Source organism: Scomber japonicus, chromosome 17 (assembly GCF_027409825.1).
Source record: "Scomber japonicus isolate fScoJap1 chromosome 17, fScoJap1.pri, whole genome shotgun sequence".
In the NCBI taxonomy this organism is placed as follows: Eukaryota; Metazoa; Chordata; class Actinopteri; order Scombriformes; family Scombridae; genus Scomber; species Scomber japonicus.
The window spans coordinates 11,463,108-11,485,522 of NC_070594.1; the positions used below are offsets into that span (position 1 = coordinate 11,463,108).

The 22,415-nt window shown below is 40.9% G+C and overlaps 1 protein-coding gene across 1 annotated transcript in view; it reads right to left on the minus strand.

Annotated features, from left to right (window-relative positions):
- The window catches only part of LOC128377575 (neurexin-3b), a 216,389-nt gene that overhangs the window by 61,098 nt on the left and 132,876 nt on the right, over nucleotides 1-22,415 (minus strand). The window contains exon 12 of the mRNA XM_053337537.1: nucleotides 8,797-8,978. Coding sequence (XP_053193512.1) covers nucleotides 8,797-8,978 — 182 coding nt within the window. The remainder of the gene's footprint in view (nucleotides 1-8,796; nucleotides 8,979-22,415) is intronic.

Here is a 22,415-nt window from a genome sequence, read left to right on the forward strand (position 1 = left end):
ACCAACTGACCAGCTACCAGGGCCCAATCTAGCCTTTAGCATGAAAACAATAGCAGAAAAAAGAAAGAGAGACAGGGAGATAAGAAGGCGTGAGAGATAAGGGGGAGAAAGCGGGGTGGTGGAGGGGGGTGGGGTGGCGGCGGCGGCGGCATCAGACTGAGACAGAAAGGCAACATATAATTTGGAATTCACAGCCAATGTGGTTGTGTGCTGAGACCTATCTGAGCCAAGTTTGTCTCTGATCCTGCTCTGAATTCTAAAATACCCACATCTTTCTATCTCTACTCCCCAACTCCTTTTCTCCCACCTCTCCTTATTCTTTTTTTTCCCTCCTCTATCTTTTTCATCCAGCCCTTGTATTTGTTCTACTTTTGGACGTACACGATGCTCCACTCTCTGTCTCTTTCATCTTTTCCTTCTGTCTCTTCATCACTGTGAGAATGGGATTCATGTCCTACCATGAAGCTGTGAAAACAAGAGCATCCCCCAGAGGGGTGGCTGTCAGAGAGCAAAGTAGGGAGAGAGAGGCACACTGTTTGTTGTTCCTCATTGAATTTTTCATCTTAATCCATGAAATATACATCGCTGAGGCCAGGGCTAAGGCCACGGACCACAGGGGTACATTGTAATAATATTGCTCTGTTTGTCCATCTTGAGCAGTTATTACTTGCTGTTGCTCTCCTGAAATCAGGGTTGGGGGGTGTGGGGTGTGTATGTGAGTGTCAGATAAACTGTTCCCCCTGAAGTGCCTTTGGTTGACATGGATGACTGACAGATGTCCCCAAAGAGCCCTTGTATCATGTTTGGAGTGTCAGTGCCAGTGTGCCGTGTTGTGAGAATTTGTTGAAGGAGCCTGTGGAAATGTTTGTGTGTGTGTGTGTGTGTGTGTGTGTGTGTGTGTGTGTGTGTGTGTGTGCGCGCGTGTGTCCGTGTATTTATATATGCACATGGCGGTGGTAGAGAGTGAGAAAATAAGTGGGGGTGAGCATGTAGGTGGGCGTGTTTGGGAGCCAGAGAGGGAGAAATAAAGACAGCGAGTGCTTGTGTTACATGTGTTTGTGTGTATCCATGCATGTGAAGTTTGAGAAAATACAAGATGCAAAAAGGTTTTCGTTGTAATGTGCATTTAAGTGTAACCGCGCATCTTTTTCTCTGTTTTCAGTCGAAGTGAAGGTGCTGCTGAAGTTATTCATTATTAATGACCACAGGCACCAAACTCTCAACCTCCTTCCTTGATTATTCACTGTCAACTCACAAAATGTCAATATTTAACCAGAGGAGAGAATATGTTTAAATGAACTCACTCATATATTTTTCTGTAAAAATTCCATAGCAACTATGTGAGAGATATTTTTAGGGGTTTATTTTATGACCTTGGAGCATATTTTCTAATAAAGAAATGAAATGCATGGGGTCAGATGGTTACAAGTAAATGCAATGGAAGATTAACTCAAACACCATTGCAACCTACCCATACTCCCACTAGATACTGGAAGGTTCACTTTTGCAGAGTAATGACACCAAAGAGAATTTCAAGTTTCTCTCTTCAGAATCAGGTGAAACATGCTTTGATTTTACATTTCAAGATTGGTTCACTCAGTATATGGAGTGCTAATCAGTCTGTGAAAAGAAAAAGATGTATAAAAAGATATAAGTATAATCTCCTTTGTGGTTCTGGGAAAGCTTAATAAGGTGTGAGAAAATAACCCTTATGATGTCTCAGACTACAAATATATAATACAGAGTGTGCATTACAAACTGAGCTTTTTAAGTGTGTAAGGAAGGGTCTTTGGACTTTGAACCACGCTAAATGTGCTGACATTTAGCATGGTTTGCCTTTCATTTTCATTCCATTTTCTGTAATGATTTTTTCATCTATCTCTCATAATTCCCCCAACTTCAAGAAACTGCTGGAGTACATCTTTAAATGCATGTTGTTTTCCATTTGTAAGCACTACACACAAATTGAATTACCAAATGGGCAAAATGCACAACTGGCCTGAGGCCACAGACTCCCAGGGGCCCGAAAATGTCCCAGGTTCGCATGTCAATTGGTTTTGGTAATATAATTAATTGCAAATTTGCTTTGCAAAAAAATAATATCAACTGAGGCATCCTGCATTATTAACTAGTCTTGTTGAGGGGCACTGTGTCAGAATCTAGTTTTAAATCTGTTATTATTTTAGTTCATTTTTTGCTTACATGGTGTATATTACTTCATAAAGTCAAGTTTAATAAATTGCCACATGCTGTCTGACACACAGGACAGGTGGAATTATTCTAGCATGAGAGCTAGGAATCTATCAATGTGATACGCTGGATCAGCACTGGTGCCAATGCTGACCTGATTAAGCAGATTGGGTATCAGCCAGATGTGATCCATTCATTTTTTTGTCAGTGTCATGATAACATTCAGTGTCTCTAAGCAGTGTCTCCCCGTTACCTAACATAAAAATAATTCCAATAGGACTATTTAAAACTACTACTGCTACTGAAAAAACATTAACAATGATTACTGATATTCACGTATCCCAGAGCTACAGTATACACATATCGAATTTGGGATTGCATCAGTACTTTGTATCAGTTGGTACACAGAGTTGAAGTAACAGAATTACTATCATGAGAGAAAAAGTTGGATGGATGTATCTCGAATAGGAGCAGTGTTTGGTTGCTGGTTTATAACGAAGCTGCCATGTGCAGTCTGCTATGTGAACTGTACATAATGGGAACTTGGAGGCAAGAGGGGACACACACAAGGCAGCTAGTTTGGAGGGTAAGGATGGGCATCAGCATCAGCAGCATTTAGCACCACTGATTAAGATGAATAGATGCTCCCTTGAAACATTATCAGATCAGATCATCTAAAACAGGAACTGCAACATAATGAGCAGCATAATATTAACAAATAAGAGGTCAATGACATCCATTTATAAAAGACCAACACTAATCTGATTGTCTGTATGATTAAAAACACAAAAGCTGCTTTTTGTTTATACAGCGGTTCACAGCTTCTCATGTATGCACCAAGCATGTGAAGGTTTACCTCACACACAAACACACACACACACACACACACACACACACACACACGTCCACTCACCATCTGGCAGCTAGTATGCCAGTTAAGCTCAGCCTGCTGTGAAAAGTCATTATGTCAACAGTGTTTCCCCCCCCAAGGGAAAGCATCGTGCTAATAATCTGGTATTATATATTGACCTCATATGAAGTAACCTGCACTGTTGCCAATAATATTCTTGTGATGTTTGTCTTTTTGCTCTTTGTTAGTTTGAATAACAGTCGCACGGTAAAATAACACAGTCTGTTGTATCACCGGGAAAAATCTGAATAATAAAGCAGAGGAGATAAAAATGACTCTGCTGTTCAGGTTCAGAGAAAGACTTATTTATCAACAAAGTTACAGTAACGCTGACTGCGTGTATTGCATGCAACTAGTTGTGAAAACAGCTGCAAGGTAGATTTTCCTAGCTCTTTATTTCCATTGGGGGAATCAAATGTGGGTGGTAAGGAAATACAAAGTCAAATAAGAAGCTGTAATGTTATCAGAGGCCATGAGCCATAACCGCGATAATATCTATCTTTCCTTGCCGAGGTAGAGTAACTTGATAGAGGCAATACATTCCTGGCCATATACGCGCTGATGCACACAGGTACACATCAACAATCTTATATTAGGCCTGTCAGTGGTAGAGGGAGGGAGGGACGTAGATGGGGAAATAGACACTGTTCGAAATAAACACATACAGACAGAAAAGTAGCTGATGGATGGATGGGGAGAGACGGGAATTAGTGAAAAAATGAATGAATTATGCATCTGCGCTCCGGCATTAATAAATTAAAATATACATGCATTAGTGTGCGGATGTGACATATGTAAGGGTGGAGGAAAAAATAGATACACCATAGACAATATAGCCTTTTACCCATCCACAGCTACTCATCTCATTCCACATCTTGTGTCTGAGTGCGCCTACTTGTCTGCACTAGGGTTTTCAATTATCCAGTAGCCGCACCTTTTCTCCCCGAGAATTAGCATGAGGGGAAAATTCAAGTGGGTAATGGAATTCAGTGTCCCATCACTCCATTAGAATACACAAGCTTGATTGGTTGTCAATGTGTGTTGTATTTTTTTTTTTTTTTTTGAGAGAGAGAGAGAGAGCGTGTGAAGATTTAGAGATGCTCCTGGGTTGGAGAGCAAGTGTGTCTAAGTGTTTTATATGTGCTGGATATAACACTGGAGAATCTACCTATCCATCCATCTAGCCATAGAATCGTTTGAGGACATGAATTATCAACAAAAAATATTATAGCTTATTCTTATGTGTAAAACACTGCAAACTGTAAAAATGTGACTGTAGGTGAGTGGAATATAAAGCTTTTTTAACATAACTTGAGATCAAATTTAATAATCCCACTTATGCCTTAAAATCAGACAGAAAAGTTTATAGTTTATAGTTCAAACAAAAGATCTGAAATTATATCTAAGACACATTTACACATTTATTCATATACTGACAACTGGAGTTTTCATTGTGATGACTTTGTAGAGAGTTTGGCAAATTTTTAAGATACCTGTTAGAGAGAGACTTTTGCAATACTTGCAGAGTCTTTATCTTGTCAGGTGCCTAGCTGCGATTTTCTCCTTTAATTGGAAACCAAAAGACACGAAACTTGATGGAGCGTTCTCCATTTCAGCTCCGCCTGACTTCAACTTGTCACCTACAACATCTCCACAGAAGTGAGTTCATCTGGGCTCACAGTAGCCACGGTGAAGGGAGCTCCAGCACCCTCCTTTCCCTAGCACTCTCTACTGTTCAAGCTATATAAAAGAGAGAAGACAGGGTATTCTTGGTGCCTGAGGGTACCCTGCAACTACAATCAATCCCAGACCAGAACTTTTGGTCACATATCCTCCTCCTCTGTCTGTCTTTCCTGTCTTTGCTTTGAAGGCCATTCTAAAATTCACCTCTTAAATGGTAGACCGCAGCTTTCAAGTGCATAATGCTGACTGGCTAATTCTTACATTAACTGCATCAATATTATGTATCCTTCATTTACATTTACATTTTTCCAGCCTGCTAATTAAAGTTGTTGATATCTCAGTGACAAGGTTGTCTCTTCAAAGACACTAAAGTTACTACTGTCTTCCTTTAATATCAAGAAAATATTTTGACAATTTTAAAACTGAAATCTGTCATCACAAGCACATTTATCTTTGTAGTAACGTTATGTCAGTGTCTTAACTGTTGTAAAATGTTGTCATATTTGTACTGTTAATTGTACTGTCTGTCTCATGTCTCTTTGTGGCAAATAAATAAAGTTTTTTTCCCTATCTGAAAGCTGTAGAGATGAGATTGTGAAGGATTTCTCTGTGAGTGTGTGCGTGTGTATATGATTGTGTGTGTCTGTGTGTGTGTGTGTGTGTGTGTGTGTGTGTGTGTGTGTGTGTGTGTGTGTGTGTGTGTGTGTGTGTGTGTGTGTTACATCTTGGGTAATCTTCACCTGCAGCCATGTGCAGTCCCTGGTGAGATACTATGTGAGTCACAACCAGCACATCTAGCCTACGGCTTAGAGTTTTTTGTCATGGATTTAAGCGGGCTCTCACTCACACTCAAACACACACACACACACACATGCACATACCCACACGCATTACAACTAATCACTGCAATATTGTGACAAGCTCTCCTTTCAAATCATCTTTCATTAAGAAGTCACCTGTAATACAAACATCTTTGATATTTGTTTTTCCATCAGGGTTATATCTTAACGTTGGATTCAGATGATCTTTTACTATTACTGCAACATAATTCAAAACATGACATCTTATAAGGATTATTGTGTGTTTTAGAGCCCAGAAATCAAAAGAACTTATAAATGAATCAGCAGCATGACAAAATGCCGTGCTTACCTCTGCAAAATATCCAAATTGCCCCTCAGATTTCAAACCAAGCATGCAGTTGTTCTTAGCAGTTAAAATGTAAACACTACAATCAGCATTTTAATTCATGATTGCCAAACAAGCCGTAAGCTAATCACGCAGAGGAGGGAGGAGATAATGAACAAAGCAAGGGAGAGGAAGACCAAGGAGGGAATCAGTGATTAGGGTCTTGCCTTAAAATGTTTTACGCCGCGCTCTGGGCTCTGTGGGTTTCCAAAAAAATACCATGTGTGCCCACTTTTCCTTTCAAGGTCAGTCAAAGACATTCACGTTCTCCTGGTGACGTTTTATTAATAAGGGACTTGAAAGAAGATAGCAGTGATACTTTTATGATGGAAAATGGGGAGAAGTAAAACTGAGTAAAGGTTAGGTTCACACTTTTTGTTGACTCTACCACCTCATATTTTCAGCTGTTTAAGATATTAAAGTGTGGCTGTATATCATTTAGTGTGCTGATTCTCAAGTAGTGACCTAATAATTGCAAAGGCTAAGGTAATGGCCCTGGGCCTGATGAGACCTTTGGGTAGACATACGTATATTCCGAATCGACAGGCGTAAAGCCTTTAACCTTTTCCTCCAGATTCATTACTGAACTCAAAATGCTGACAGCAAAGACCTGCCGTCTGTCATAAGAACTTATTATCTAATGACAATGCAGTCAAGTCTTGCCAGTCCGGATAATTTTAAAAGCATTCCTTGCACGCATTAAAACTTCTAGAGGCAGCAAAGTTGTTTTAGCTGCAAATGAGAAAACATTAATATTGTGGTAACCTTCTTAGTGATCTAATATTCCCAGACCTGCAGAATTCCAGACTAACAAAGTACAACATGGGGCAAATGATAATAACTAAAACATTGGAAGTGAGGTCAAGAATTGGTTTATTTTTCTAAAACTGTAATCCACTGGTTTTACAGCTAAATATTCACTCAAGGTCTAATTAATTATTTACTGTTTACCTGTGGCAAAAAGTCCAGCTTTTTTTATTTGGCTATTTTTCAATAATGGTGTAATTGTGGAAAAACAGCCTCGCAGTGCCATGATTTCTGCACAGTATTTTTCAGTTAAAAAGGTGCAGTATGTAGAATTTAGTGGCGTCTAGCAGAATGGACTTGAGAGAAATGGGATATCATAAGCGTTTTCATTAGAGTATAATTTCAAGTGTTGTGATTTTGTTGCCTTAGATCTACACAAGGAGCAGGTACAATTGCACGGAGCCCTCCATGTTTGTACAGGAGCCCAGAACAGGCAAACCAAACACTGGCTCTAGAGAGGACCTCTCACCATAGATTCTGCTATATGCTTGGGGGTATTTAGTTGGTTGGAATCTGCAACCTCACTGCTAGAAGCCACTAAATGTTACACACTGGTCCTATTGAAGGCTATAATCACTGTTAATATTAAAAACAAAACCCACTTCCTTTGTACACCCTTAGCTGTCAATAGATCATTTGAAATATTAGCAGTGCAATGTAGCCACGCAATGAATGAATCAATTAATTAATTAATAAAATAAAATTCCTACACTATGTTCTGAACATGCTGCTTCTATCAGTGAACTGGCAAAATCTCCTGTGGTTTAAAAAAAAAAATAAAAAAAATAATTCATTAGCGGCATGAGACTCGAGACTGGAGAAATGAAGATATTCGCCGCCCAATGACTCGCAGCCAAATTATGAGAGATACCCTGCTTGGCTAGCTATGCTGTGATATCTAAAGAGCAGAATTAAAAATGCATTCCTTTTTCTTCCTTTAGAGGTTCTTGCAATTACTCTGTCGGTTAGAAGCACAGAGGGTGGCACTCCCCACATCCTCAATATAGTTGCTGCACATCTTTCTTATTTTCTCCCTACCCATGTCACCACTTCCTCTCTTACTTATACGAAACACGCAAACACACATGCTGACATACACTTCATCTCTCTATACTGTGGAGGCAGATAAGAACTGCTTGTTGTTGGCCCTCATCTTTGCGGAGCAGATGGCAGCTTTTCGGCACCACATGGCCAGCACTCAGGAGATGAGGGGAGCTCTTTAAGAAGAAAAAGACTTTCAATCTGCTTAAGCAACTGTAGCTCCTCCTCATCATCATCACATCTTTTTTCGCATGGCGTCAGCAGCAACTCTCCCACACCCATCCTTAACCACCGCCACCTGCAACACCTCTTACCACATACCTCCACTGAAGTGATTTGACGCTCTGCATCTATCTAGCCGGTGTTGATGATTATGTTAATACTTAATGCTTATGTAAACAAGTCAAACACAAGGTCGCAAAAGCAAGATTATTAAGATGCTGCATGGACGCAGGGTGGACTGGCCAAGAATTCCAACTCACAGCCTCCCGATTTTATCATGTTTCTCCAACATGTGGGAAAACACTGCATATGTATGGAGAGACACATTTATTATTCATGCTGGGAGTCAGTTTGAATGTGGTGGAGAAGTAGGGTTGTTCTCGAAGAGGATGGTGAGCAGAGACTCAGAGTCGGGGAGTGAGTTAAGTACTTTTTTCTTTTTTTTTCTTTTATGGATCTGCACTGTTTGTATAATTCAGTTTTGGCATGATGAGCTGAATTTTGCATGACGATTACAATGAGTAAACCTTGAGGAAAGATTAAGAGGTTTGTTTGTGGTCATTGTCTTGGTCAACTTTGCTTGTGGATGTTAATTTAGAAACAGCAAAGAACAAGCTAAACAGGCTAACAGACTGTTCATTATGAGTTTGATCCAGATGCTTACCCTCAAACTAATTAGATGCGTGACTTTAGTAGAGTGAATGTAATGTTATGCAGTTCAATGTCACTGAATTCTGAATGACAACATTAGTACTTACGATGTGGAGCATGATGTAGTCACCCAGACGAGGGGCGCTGTCGATGCGGACCAGGATGCCGTCCTTGATGGTAGTGCTAAAGCCCACTGCCAGCCGGTCCGTCCGTGTGCTCGGCCTCTCATTATTGGGCCATGTATATGTGATCAGACCCCCCCCTTTACCGAAGATGTAGGTGGTCCCGGCTGAGGAAACACAAAGAAAAAGGAAAAAGGGAAGGAATTAGATTTGTTGTGGGAAAAAATGGAGGCAGATAAATAGAGAACAAGCAGAGATGGGGTCAAATTCAATTCTGTGGTTTACAAAACATACTCTAACTAGACACTGGGGAGCACGGTGTCGTCAGCAACAAGACACATTCTGACAAAAACCAATCCAAACTACTTCCATTACGCTCTAACTCTGCTGTAATTCTTTTTCAGCTACCCTGCCGCCGCTACAATGTAATTGTGTCATGTTCTATTTTAGGTTTATAATGGTATTCAGCCACCACCACCTTTTGGGTAGAAGTCAGCAGCTCCCCTGGCGCCATCTATGACCTATCCAGCTCTTAAATATAGCCCCTTCCTAGGGAATAATAGCCAGTATGGCCAGAACCGGATAAGTCTCCCAATCCTCATGTATTATATATGAGACCTGCAACCAAAGAACAAAGGCTGGCACAAGAAAGGAGAGAAGGGGGAAAAGAAAAATCGAAGAACCTTCGTCGGGTTTAATTTGACAAATGCAGTGTAGAAAAAAGGGTCTCAATACCAGTGGGGGTATAGAAGCTCATCTAGAATGAAAATTTCTCTTATTACATCAGCCACTATGCAGATTTCTGTCAGATTAGAGCCTCTGATTGGTTCAAGATTGGCTGTGAGCCACAGCTTCTGTGGAGGTTGTTTGTGGATTTCCTTTTTTTTATCATCACATGGAACAGAAAAAAAAAGAATAGTTTCATTATTTGGTTTGAGGGTCGGATTCAATTCCAACTTCTGAATGTTCCCTAAGGTACATCAGAATTAAAGCACTGAATCCTTGAGCCGCTTAGCCATCTCGTCCACATTTAGGCAAAGATAATCAAGAGATCAAAGGCATTAGACCTACAGCACATAGACTCGTGGATGAATCAATATGGGAGACGAAACAGACTCCTGTGGCCTAGGGATAACAGAAAGCATTGGCCCACCTCACAGGCTGACAGAGGATTGCTAATGAAGTCTCTGAGTTCTTGCCTCAATGTATCAATTCATTTTTTTGGCTTCCATCATCACCCTGGATCTCTTTCTTCCACATCACCTCTCCCCTTCTGTCCCCCCCTCCGTCGTTTCACTCTTTTCCATTCACTTCCTCTCCAAGTCACCTGAACATCTGTTTGGCCTTGTGATGGGTGCCCAGCTGTCTCACTGTTTCCCCTATGAAGCGGCCAACAATCTGCTATGTGGTCCATAATACCCGGGGGACTGCATGAACATATGGATGAGAGAGAGTAAGAGAGGGGGAGAGACTCCATCGACCAGATGAGTGTCTCTATTTGCCTCCAGGCACACAAACAGGTCTGCATTTTACACACCTCAGGTGTCAGCAATGCAAACCACCAACTAAGGTTGTCTATGCGACATGAAAAATGTCTTAACAAGTGAAGCATCACGAGCCCCAAACAATTTTTTCAGTGCTTGTAACTAATAACCATACATGGCTGGTTTAACACAGATGCCCCCCTTAGAGGTTTTGTTTTTTTCCCTAAAGAGAAACAATAAAGTCTTTCATGCTCTCGATGACATTGCAACAATTGATGCTGATGTTTGCATCATGTATCACCTGCCTCAAATAGCACATTTCCTCTATTGGCACAACGTCTGGCTGAAAACAAGGCCCTGATTCCATGAAGACAGCAAATAGCAGCCTGGAGCCAGGTTGCACCGGATCTGGCCCTACTGTCTCATTGCCTCAAAGTTTCTTCTTGCCAAAAGAGTTCAGGCAGACTTAGGATTAGTTTCCCCGGCAAACGAGCAAACTTCGCCTATCTCATCTAACACACACTCTTTTTTTCTGGAGGGGATGACGATGATGAGCAGCAAAGATACAAGCACCCCGGGGAGCCAATTATCACATTGAGGAGATTTGCTTAGTGTTTCAAGAAGACAATGTTCGGCATGAAACACACACACAGCCAGCCACACAGACTGACGCACAAACACACACACACACCCATGCATAGGCGGGCTGATGGAGGCACAAATGCACATTGTGATGCTCAAGTATGAAAATGTGCAAACATGTGTGTATGAACACAAACATGATGCCTTCTCACATTCAATCACACAAGTGGGTGATTATCTGCACAAGTACAGTGAGCAAACCGAAGATCGCTGACATGTAGCACATTTCCCTCAACACCTGCTGGGCCCAGACTGCTCCGGCTGTATTTCCACACAGAGAGGAAGTCCACTGTAAATCAATTTATGCATTCATCGTATGCAAAACTACCAAGAGGGGCTTCATATCTCATACTTGTCCGAAACATGCCAACAGAATTGTAGCAGCTAGGCTAAACTCTCAAGGTCAAGAGTGTCATTTGAATAATTTCTCCACAGAGCAAAAGGGATTTTCCAGGTGACAGGGCTTTTCCATTCAAGTGTGGATGTGAGGAGTACTAGTATAATTGAATTGCAATGATTTTGTGAGGAGACTAATTAGATGGAAGTCAGGGTAAGCAATGGCATATTTTAGCATTTCCTGCATATTTTTGCACAAGTTACTTTAACTAACACCTCCTCAGGCATTAACCTGGCCCCAAAATTATTAACAATAGTCTTCAAGGTTTTTTTTTTTTTTTTTTTTTTACCCAGTATTAATACCTATATGTACACTGAAAGCAAAATGCAAAAAATAAAAATGGAAAAATCTACATGTACCTACACGTATTGCAGTGTGTACTCTACATTAGCACAAAGATCTCATATTAGTATCTCATTAAAATTGCACAAGTGTAACAACAAAGAACATAAATTGTCTGGAAAAGTTGTTGCTTCATTAATGAGAGAACCCTTAAAGAAAAGTGGTCTATGTAGCTGGGCATGCCAAAGTGATGTGGTTGTACACCTTTCTTGATTTGATTTGCTTGGTAAGAGTGTAACAGTGACTTTGATATAACACACTCTTAATAATTTGCTGTTTTGTAACCACTTGTTGGTTCCCTTCTCTGCTCTCTTGTAATTAGTGCACACTTTTTTTACCTGCTTGTGGTGTTATTGTTAGCATTCGTTAATGTTAATAGTTGAACGCTGACATCTAATTGTCAAAATGTACTTACGAGGTTGAAACATTAGCCCGCTAAACTGCAGAAATGGTGCGTTCAACATACATGCCACCATCTCACAGCTGTGAAGCCCTGGTGAAAAGCCAACTGCAGGGAAAATATCATCAAAGGAATCAAATCTACAAACAGATTACTGCACAAGATGTTATTTTGGTGGATCAGAGGGGACTTTCATCTCCATCTTTGAATAATGAAATCTTGCCATGGCCAGTGGGTATTGGAGAGAGGCCATTTGAAATCTAATTGTAGCATAGGGGTGCACCATTGATTTGAAAGTGAAGGGATGGGAGATAAGAACCACTCTGGAAAAAATTATGACTAACATGAATCTATCTAATCTGTGTTAGCTTGCATGCGTATTCTCTGATGGTAAACTACGGTAATATTATCTCAAATGAGCCTTACATTGCATATCTATGGTGAGGTTTTTGATTTGAAATAATTGCCTTTGGACAAATGCATTTCTCTCCAGCATTGTGATTCATTGCATCTGCACTGTGCCTCCGTTTAGAGACAAGCTGTAGATGAGAGACTCGGTCAAAGCCTTGGCCTCTATTTCGAAGAGGTCCCCTGAGGCGTGGTAGAGCAGACAGAAGGTCAGGACACCTGTCTGCAGAACAGAACCATGTCCTGTCCTTCAGGCCCCCACGTGACAATACCCAACTAGAGAAAAGACAAAAAAAAAATAAAAATAGGAGGACACAGTGTTTTCACACAGAGACAGAAATGATGGAAGGACACCAGTTTCAATCCACTCGACCAGCAGGAATAGCTGATTCGTGTATGGACAGGTGGAAAAGGAAAAGGTGGCATTCTTTACCACAAGGCACACAGCTGCAGTAGGTAAATGCTCTAAACTCTAACTGTCTGTATATGTATGAATGTACTGTACATACACATACATACACAGTCATCTGCATAGACATGAGTCTGAACTTAGACACACACCCCCATACACAAGCGCACACACATTTCCCCTCCTTTCTCCGTGGTGTGTGTGTGTGTTGTTTATGTGCTTTTATGTCTTTCCCCTTGTTATCTCTTGGGCTTTCTGCAGCGCTGGCACCCTAGGGGATGGAAAAAGAAGACAAACATGGTTTGATGTGGTCGAATTTTTTTGCCATCGGAGAATGAGAAAAAGAAAAAGGAGCCTTAAAAAAAATCCTGAAAGTGAGATGCAAAATGTAATTGCGTCCTCAATCAAGTTCAAAAGAACTCTATCATCACAATGCTTTTCCCTGTCGTGCTTCATACATGGGGAATTATTAGGCTTGCTGTCCTTCACACAACTACAATAAAGAATCATTGACAGAGGAATCGAATTGTGAGATACTGAGCTGTGTAATCACCGGGATTTATCTCCATTTTACAACCTCTTATCATTTCATAATTCATGTTTCCAACTGTTGCCTCTCCCCTCTGGGATAGAGTGAGGGACGACTCTGATGATTGAATGCTCTCTCTCTCTCTCTCTCTCTCTCTCTCTCTCTCTCTCTCTCTCTCTCTCCATCTTCCTCATTCTCTCTCTATCCTCAATCAGGTGCCAGAGGCAAGATTATGTGCATGTGTGCTGTTGGACTATTCATGCATTTTTATGGCATAGTCACACAAAACGTACAGTGTATGTGTGTGTGCGTGTATACGTTTCATCACACACTGTGTCCACGTGTCCCTTCTCTCGTCACCGAAACTGAACAAAATACAGAATATGATTGATGAAGGGCAGTGTGTCGTAAAGAGTGGCAATGTAAAGAAAACAGCCGGCCTTGAATGATTTACTCTGTCTGTTTCCCTGTTATAATAAGCTGTAGCATTACCAAACTATATGGATTTACGCACCAAAAAACAGGGGTAATAGAAGTGGATGAAAAATGGAAAGGAGGGAGACACCAGACAGAATGATCCGAGTGAAAAGTGAAAGTTTTCTGCAGCAAGCCAAAGCCGCAATATGATTTATGTGCAGACAACACACTCGAAAATACATAGAGAATTGGATTAAGGTTGGATTTTTTTTCATGCTTACCAAGATATTCCCTGGCAAGACTGCATTTAAACATATTTTTAGCCTAATTAAACTTTGTAAGTATTCAATTATTTTCTGTTGGGTATTGAAGGGAACTTTTGTGTGTTAATGCAAAGGAAATGTAAAGAGATATGAAAAGACTATAGAAAAACAGCACTAAGATAAAAACACCACAGTCTGCGATTATGGCTTAGAAAGTTATTTCCCAGTCTAAACAGTGCGTACAGAGGATTGTATGGATTACTCTGCATTGTATAACATTTTGTCAGAGTCATATTCTAACTTTATGAGCCAGAGCTCACTAGCAAATGCAACAAAGCAAGGCACAGGCTCAGGCAGCTTCCTCTGCTGCTTCTTGGGCTGCAAAGCAGCTCCAGTAGCCAGGATGATGAAGTCTGAGCCTCTGGGCAGCAGCACCACTCGCTAGGATTGAGCAGTCAAATACTACAGTGGTAGTATTTGTGCTACAGTTGCTCGCCAATGCCAAGAGAAGCCAAGCCTCTCTGCTGCAGTGAGATTTAGTGTTGACAATGATGCTGGAGTTGGCTGTTGGTGCCAGTGTACAGGGAGTGTAGGTGTGTGACAGGACACAATTGATGTCAAGAGTAACAAGGGGGCATGTTGTAGTAGTGTAACCTACTGTATGTTGAGTAATGTGGTGTTTAAATACACTCAGCATTGCAGCTAAACTAGGCTGAAATCAAAGCTAACATCTTTAATCCCACTTAATAACTTAAAATCAATCTTGAGCTATACAAGAAAACATTGAGACTTTGAAACAAGAACAAATAGAAAAATAAGAGTAATCTTAAATTACTTATTTTCTAATGTTATGCCATTATGTCTACTTTACAACAAAGTTTTTTTTTTGAAGATTTTGACTTCATCTCTGTGGAACATAAATCTTATTCGGTTAATTTATAAAAGATTAAATGTTTTTTTTAATTTTAAGTTAAATTAAATTCAACAGACACTGTTTAGGGCTTGAACAGTCATTATTGACCTTGTATATTTAGCTCTTTTTTCTGAGATATTCAGTGGCATTTATCGGTTGAAGTTTGCTCAGTTGTCATGAAGATGGCTGACTTAATGGTTTTGCCACATAATAACAACTAAACCATCTAATCATCACAACGTAGAAAATTCCTCCAATTGATGATGGCCAAAATATGCAGTTGAAATCTACAAATTCTAGTAAGAGTGGTATGTGATGAGACATATTTGTCAGAGATACTTCATTTGAGCATGACAAGCTGTACATTCAGTAGTACTTCATTGTATCTAAACTGAAACAAATAGTCTCAAACATGGTGCAGAATGGACCACAGTATTGGTCTACACATGGTGGTATTGATTATAAGATGTCAGCATCATGTGGATTGTAGATTGCCACTGTATATTGCTACTTCTGACACATTCCTGAAAGTTTTAATTCTTGTCAAATGTCATTTAGAGTCATTTTTCATCTTCAGGCTGCTATTTTTTTTTACCTCACTAGCTCTGTTGCATCTCTTTCTGGGGCCAATCCTAGTTACTAACATAATGACCTCGCCAACTTGTGAATTATCATTGTACTTCTTACACAACAGTTAATTCTTTCCAGTCGCTTGGAATGACAATTTTTATTATTTTATTATTCAAATGGATCGTGCTCAAAAACACTTGAGGTGCAATTACTTCCAACAACACAACATGCAGTGAGATGGCTCAATCAAAAAGTTCTCATCTTTTTCGTCACCCTTCATTGACGGGGGACATACTCGACATATTTCCATGATGAACAGCTTGATTTGCCATCTGTATCACGTTGCTGAGGAAAACGTGGGTAGACGTGGAGAGGGAGAGGAGGGAAGAGTGGAGAAAGAGTCTCCTTGTGTTTTTCGTTGGGTTTCTTTTGCAGGAGGAGAGAGGAAAGACATGAAGAAGAACAGAGAAACACAGATAGAGAGTCAAGTGGCGTGGATGTGCAAGCAAGTCTCGCATCAAAATGTGTAATACTGCGTGTGCTGCGGACCAACATAGCTATTACACATTTTGATGTGAAACTGGGTTGAGATGTGAGCCTGAAATGGTCCGAGTTGCCCCCCACACCCCCCCTCCCCTTCCCCAAGGCAACAGGAAGAGGCTTTGTAACATTGCTTTCTTACAGACAGGCATGTCAAATCATCCTCCCAGATCGCTACAGAAGAACAGGAACATCAACTCACAGACACCCATTAATGAAGCAGTCATGTATCCTCACTTCAGCTTCATGTAACACTGCAGAGGCGCAAATGTGAGTACGCACAGAAGTGAAAATCCCACTCCCCACAAATCCAACCCCCCCCCCCATCACACACACACAGACTTGAACAGCAGAAGGTGAGCCATAACAACTCCCCCCTCATTACTGCGATACTTGGATAGACGGTCTCAGCCTCCCGCCCTCTTCTCTCCTCCTCTTCTCCTCTCCTCTCTCCCCCTCTCTCTGTCTCCCCTCCTGCTGCATTACTGACACTCCTCTTTGTTGTAGCGGCAAGCGGACAGAGAGGAAGGGCTTTAAATGATTTTTTTCTCGGTTCTCTGGAGATGTCAGTTCCTATTCTCTCTGGTTGGAAAAGGAAGAGGATGAGGAAGAGGGAAGGGGGTCTGAAGAGGATTTTAGAGACTGGGGGTGGGTGGTGGGGGGGGGGCAGGAGAAAGGGGGGAAAGGGATGCAGCTGAGATCCATGCAGCACTCTAGGCTACAAAGAAGACCTGTCTGCTGGCTTTAATGTTGCATGCTGCCACCAGTAGAAATTTCAGAAAGAGGAGAGAGACATTGCAGAGATGAAAGGAAATAAGTTACTAGGTAGGAGAGAACGATGCTCGGTAAAAGAAGAGGCAGATAGGCAAAGATGGGCAGCAAAGGTGGAGCAAAGTCATCTCGAGGTTGCGTAAACACACAAAGATTGAAAATAAACAGCTGGCACACTTTCACATCAAAGCTGTGAAAACCTGACTCTATTGGACTCCTTTCTATGGTGAAAATTAGCATTCTGTCAGCTCCAGTGTTGATGTTCACACTGCTCTCAGCGAAATAAGGACATGAATGTCTCCTTCCCATCATTCATAATGCATGACACACAATGTGTGTGAGGCATATCACTTCAGAGGCAGGCCACACCAACCCTGTTGAGGATTAGGTGAAGAAGATCTCCTAAAGAAATAGGGATTCCAAGATGGCTCCGAGTGGAAGCATCATTTATAATTGAATCTTCCCTAGAGGATAGAGCAGCCTGTCTGCCTTTGCCAAGGCTTCATGGAGAGCCCAGAACTCCTCTCTCTCTCTTTCACTCACTCTCTTTCTCCCGGTCTGTTTCTGTCTCTGTCTCTCCTCCTTCTTTCTGCAATAACTGAAAGGCCCTCATACACAAATACAACAGAGCAACCTCAGCCACTGATCTTATCCCAAGGCTTTATGACTCAAATCCCAGTTGGACACATTTACTCATTCTGAACTTTTACAAACTTGTCTTTTTTTTTGGTTCAAGGAGAGGGAAAAGTTACAATTTTTTTTACAAACGCTGCATTTTAAAACTTGCGGTGTGTTTGCAGCACCTGATTATAACGATAATTAGGACCGGGCGTGATGTCAACAAATGTAGAATTAGTGTCAACTGCAAATTCACAAGGAACATTTAAAGCTTTAATCAACCAATCAAAGTTGAAATTTTAAGTATGAATTATTTAATCATCTGAAAAACAAAACATTGTGTTGAGCTATTCATGCAAAAAGAATACAATTTCATGAATGAGATCATTCACTGAAGTCAGAATTAAAAAAAAAAAACACCAGTTCCATTAAAAGGAGAGATACTAAACACCCAGTGTACCAAACATACCAAGAAGATCTTTTCTTTTATTGGTACTGATAAGGTCAATTAGAGACACAGTGGGTGAAATGAACTTCCTCATGAAACATAAAGTGGCTTTCAGACATTTGTGGTTGCCTGCCTTTTTATTTTGGGAGCATTGAAAGCAACTTCTTACAGGCTGGTCAATGAGCTATGAGCAACTCCCTGTTTTCGTTAATAGTTTTAGTCTTGAAGAGAAATAGCAAAGAAAAAGAAACGCAAAAAGCAAACATAATAAGAATTTTGTCTTATTTTGTTAATGATTAAGCAACCCTTCATATTTATCATGTGACTTCTTGAGGGCCCCATGTAACCACTGTCTGAGGGAAAGAATAACAAGGGGTTATAGCACTAGAAAGTTTTATTTATTCTAACTTATTATTTGAGTTTTGTAATAATTGCACTTAATTTGCTTTGAAAATATTTTCTTGAATAATACGCTGTTTTTTTCAGGCATTTTTACTGTGGTAATTTTTACTCTTCATGCAGCTTTTTACTGTGATGTGTGGATTTTCTTTGTTTAGGATGAAACATTAAATACAGGCTTTTGACCATTTGTCTGTCTTGTGTACATCAGATGATAAAAAATGCCGCCATCTTGTTGTATACCTTGTACAAGCTTTCATTTTCCCGTTCTATAGGATGATGAAGTCCCTGTGTCGAAACGTGTTGACTGAATAAAGAGCAGACTTTCCCAGTGAGACAGATAGTGTTGCAGAGTTATTTTTCACATGGTGTCAACAATCCACAGTGGCAAATGGATTTTGCCAGTTCGGTTTGTTTGCCTCATGTTGGTTGTGTACTGAATGTAATGAGTCAGGATGGATTGAGTCTCTGGCAAACCAGCTGCCACATTTGCCACACCAAACAAGCGGCTACAGCATTTTGCCTGAATGATAGGTAGCTGGTATTCATTTCAAACCCTGATGATAAAGAAAGCAACGTAACTTTGTCACCTCTCTCTTCCTCAGCTGACTTCAACAGAAAGCCTGAGAATGTGGAAAGCGATAATTAAGGCAGCACCTCTGCAAATAGTCTTACTTCACATGCACTAACTGCAGTTTTAAATGGAAACTGACAAACATAATGTTGCAAGCCGAAAGCAGAGAGACAACCTTATCAGCCCTATCAAATCATCCATCCCTTTGTCATGCTGGCCATGTATTTCAATTACAAGTAGATCCTTTTTTATAAAACAACTTGAGAATGTCTGTTTCAGATGCCCACCTGCCTTTGAAGAATAAGGATTAGAGAGCTGGATGGACGGATACTAAAAGGAATCAGCGGCTTGTATGAGGCAGGGCTAATCTTCCCTTTGATATCAACAACATCAAATAGAAAAGTACTTGAACCCAAAATGCTATACACAGTGATGGCTCTTCCTCGCAGGGAAAAACAAACAATGCAATCAGGCTGACAATATAGATCTCTGTTTTTCAGATCAAAATCAAACTGTGCATAAACATGCCTGATGACCTCTTTTGTTTGCTCAGTGTGTTCCCTTTGTCTGAATTTGATGACTGCCCACTGAAACACAGCATCATTGTCTTCAACATCACTAGACCAGCTGTGTCTGCGGTTGGCATAGCAACCCCACATCCCAGCCACCGATGTCTGTGACAAACCTGATATCGTCTCAAACCCTACCTACATCAAACACCTTTACATCTCATTAAGTAACTCGCAAGCAGTTCCTCCTCACTAATGATGAGCAGAAATACTTAAATGTGCACTGCAATGCACCTCCCACACCTCCTGTACTCTCTCCATCACACACACACACACACACACACAGAAAAAAACACACACGTAGAAAATGCTGGCTGCAGTGAGAGACAGAAAACAATTTCTATCAAATTTGTACTTTTCAGAAGTTTACTCAGCTACCTCCCTCTGAGCCAAGGACTTCAATTCCACAGAAACATTTAGGGCAATGCTCACTTTGGCCTGGCTTTTCTCACTAAACAACTCCAATTCAAGCTCAGACCTACAATCAATGAAGTGGATGGTTTTGACACATAGCTCTTACTTCAGTATGGCATGTGTTTTCAACGTATAAGTCCACAGTTAAGTACATCAATCTGCCTTTTTATATGGAAGCAATCAGTACATGGTAATGGTCATCTCTCTGTGGGGCTTCACCTGTGTGCACTGCTGAGTGCCTTTCCAACCTCACTGGTGGTCCTCCAGTATTATTTCTCACAAAGGGGAGGTGAGAATTTTCATGCGAAGGTTCTTTGATAAGTTGACTCTGAGTGACACTTAGAGCTGGGGTTGATGTGAGAAACAATAAGCGAAACTTTAGGTGGCAATCATTGAAAACTCACGAAAGTTAATGTTTGTGCAAGTCAGGGAAATCACTTGAACATACATACAGGTCAGACAGATTGGTGACTGATTATATGAGAAAACTGAGTGGAGTGGATTGGAGACACATAATGAATGCAGATGTTTCCATATGGGGTAAGAGGCATCACTGAATGATTTGATGGAGATGTTAACTATGTAAATGATACCCTTCTGGCCATTTCAGTTTCCAGATCTCAACCCAATTGAACACCAATGGGAGATTTTCGACCAAGCTGTGCAATTACCATCATTAAAACATTAATGAGGGAGTATCTTTTGAAATAATGGTGTTTATCTATCTAATAGAGCTCCAGACAAAGCCTTTCTGATGTCTTGTGGTGACCAAACACCTTAGTAACACACATGAAGAGATTCACTGAAGCAATACCTACCAATTGAGGATGATAACAGTTCCTAGTTGTGGCTGCTAGAGCCGCTGGCCAACTAATCATGACACAAATAAACTTTTCTGCTCATCTTCAATAAGTACTTGACATGCACCAGTGTGAATCATGACAAAGTTTCACATTTTGGTCACAAAGAAATTGTTTTGGTGGCACCATCCAATTACGTCAAACAAGATTTCTGCTGCCTTGATACAGGGATGGGACTGAGCCAACAAAAAAATGTCAAAGCAGGAAAGCACATTATTTTAGTGTTTCCTTCAATCTGTCACCTGTGTGTATATTCATAGAATACATCAAAGCTGTTTAAGCACACATGCGCAATAATCTTTGTTTTACTCTATCTCTTGGAGTCAAACACACACAGATACAAAGAGACACTGTGAGATAGATAGCACACTTTCTGACTCAGACAGTCTTTATCACTGCAACTGGTTCCAATATTGGAATGGTACTCTGTAGTTGCTGTTTTCCAATTCCCTCTGGCAGGTGGGTTGACTTCAGCCCTCTATTGAATGTGTCATCCTTATAATTAATGCCCTCCCTCTCTTCAATTCACCTCCACGCTCTCCTCTCCATTCTTCTCTTACAGAGTCCTTTTCCTCCTCCATTGACCAGCTACCTTGACCAAGTCTCTCCAATAGTTCTAACCCCTGCTTCAAGGACATTAAGCCTGAGAAAAACACAGCGGTGACTCAAGCCATGGGAGGAAAATTTGGCGGCCGAGGCACAATCCATCACCTTTCAGTGATTTAGCCACAAAGCCGTGGAGAGGTCGGTCCTGCACCACCTCCTCTGTTATCTGTTTCCAATCCTTTATCAAAAGGGGGAGAATGGGTTTAGGAGGAGGGGAAGGGAGGGTGCAACGGAGAAAGATGCTTAAAAGGCCACTGCAACGCACCCTATCTACAAATAAACAAGAGGTGTTGCAATCGATAAAGGGGGGGTAGGGGGAAGGGACAGACATGAAGTAAAGGTTTCTTCTTGAAAGCTGTAATTAACAGAATCCTTAAGCTAGAAGTATGGATTGGCGATAGAGAGGAGGGCGTGTGCCAGTGTCACTGAGGACAAGACGAAGACACAAAGCACGCACATGTTTCAGAGGGCTGCGCTCATCTACATGTGCATGTGCAGCCTGAGAGTATGAGTGAGCTTGTGTGGAAGTGCATGTGGATGTGTATGCTGATCAGCAGCCAAGGCTTAGCTGAATTTGCTTGGGGTGAGGTTGAGAGGGCCCGGGGGAGTTTGGAGGGCAGCGGGATGGAACATGCTGGCCTCTCAGTGTGTCTTAGTGTCGGCCTAATTAAAGGCTAAGCCAAAAACCTCTTCATTTTGTTGTTGCTGCAGTTCTGTGTGTGAGAGCATGTGGATGTGCTGGCAATATCAAGGATTTGAAAACCTACAGTGTCGAGTTTTCTCAATCTTTTCTGGCCTGTGACCCCAATTTTAGGTCTCATAACTCACATGATGTCAGATAAAAGAAAAGTTGTAAAGTTGTCATATGAATTCTTAGATATTCTGTTTTCAAGAACTGCTTAAAAAATCCATTAAATAAATATTAAGCCACGAGGAAGGTTCTCCAAAATGTGTTGGTAAAATAGTAGTTAAAAGGGAATTAAGCTCCCTTCCTGTATTTCAATGAGATATATCTCCAAGGACTGACTTCT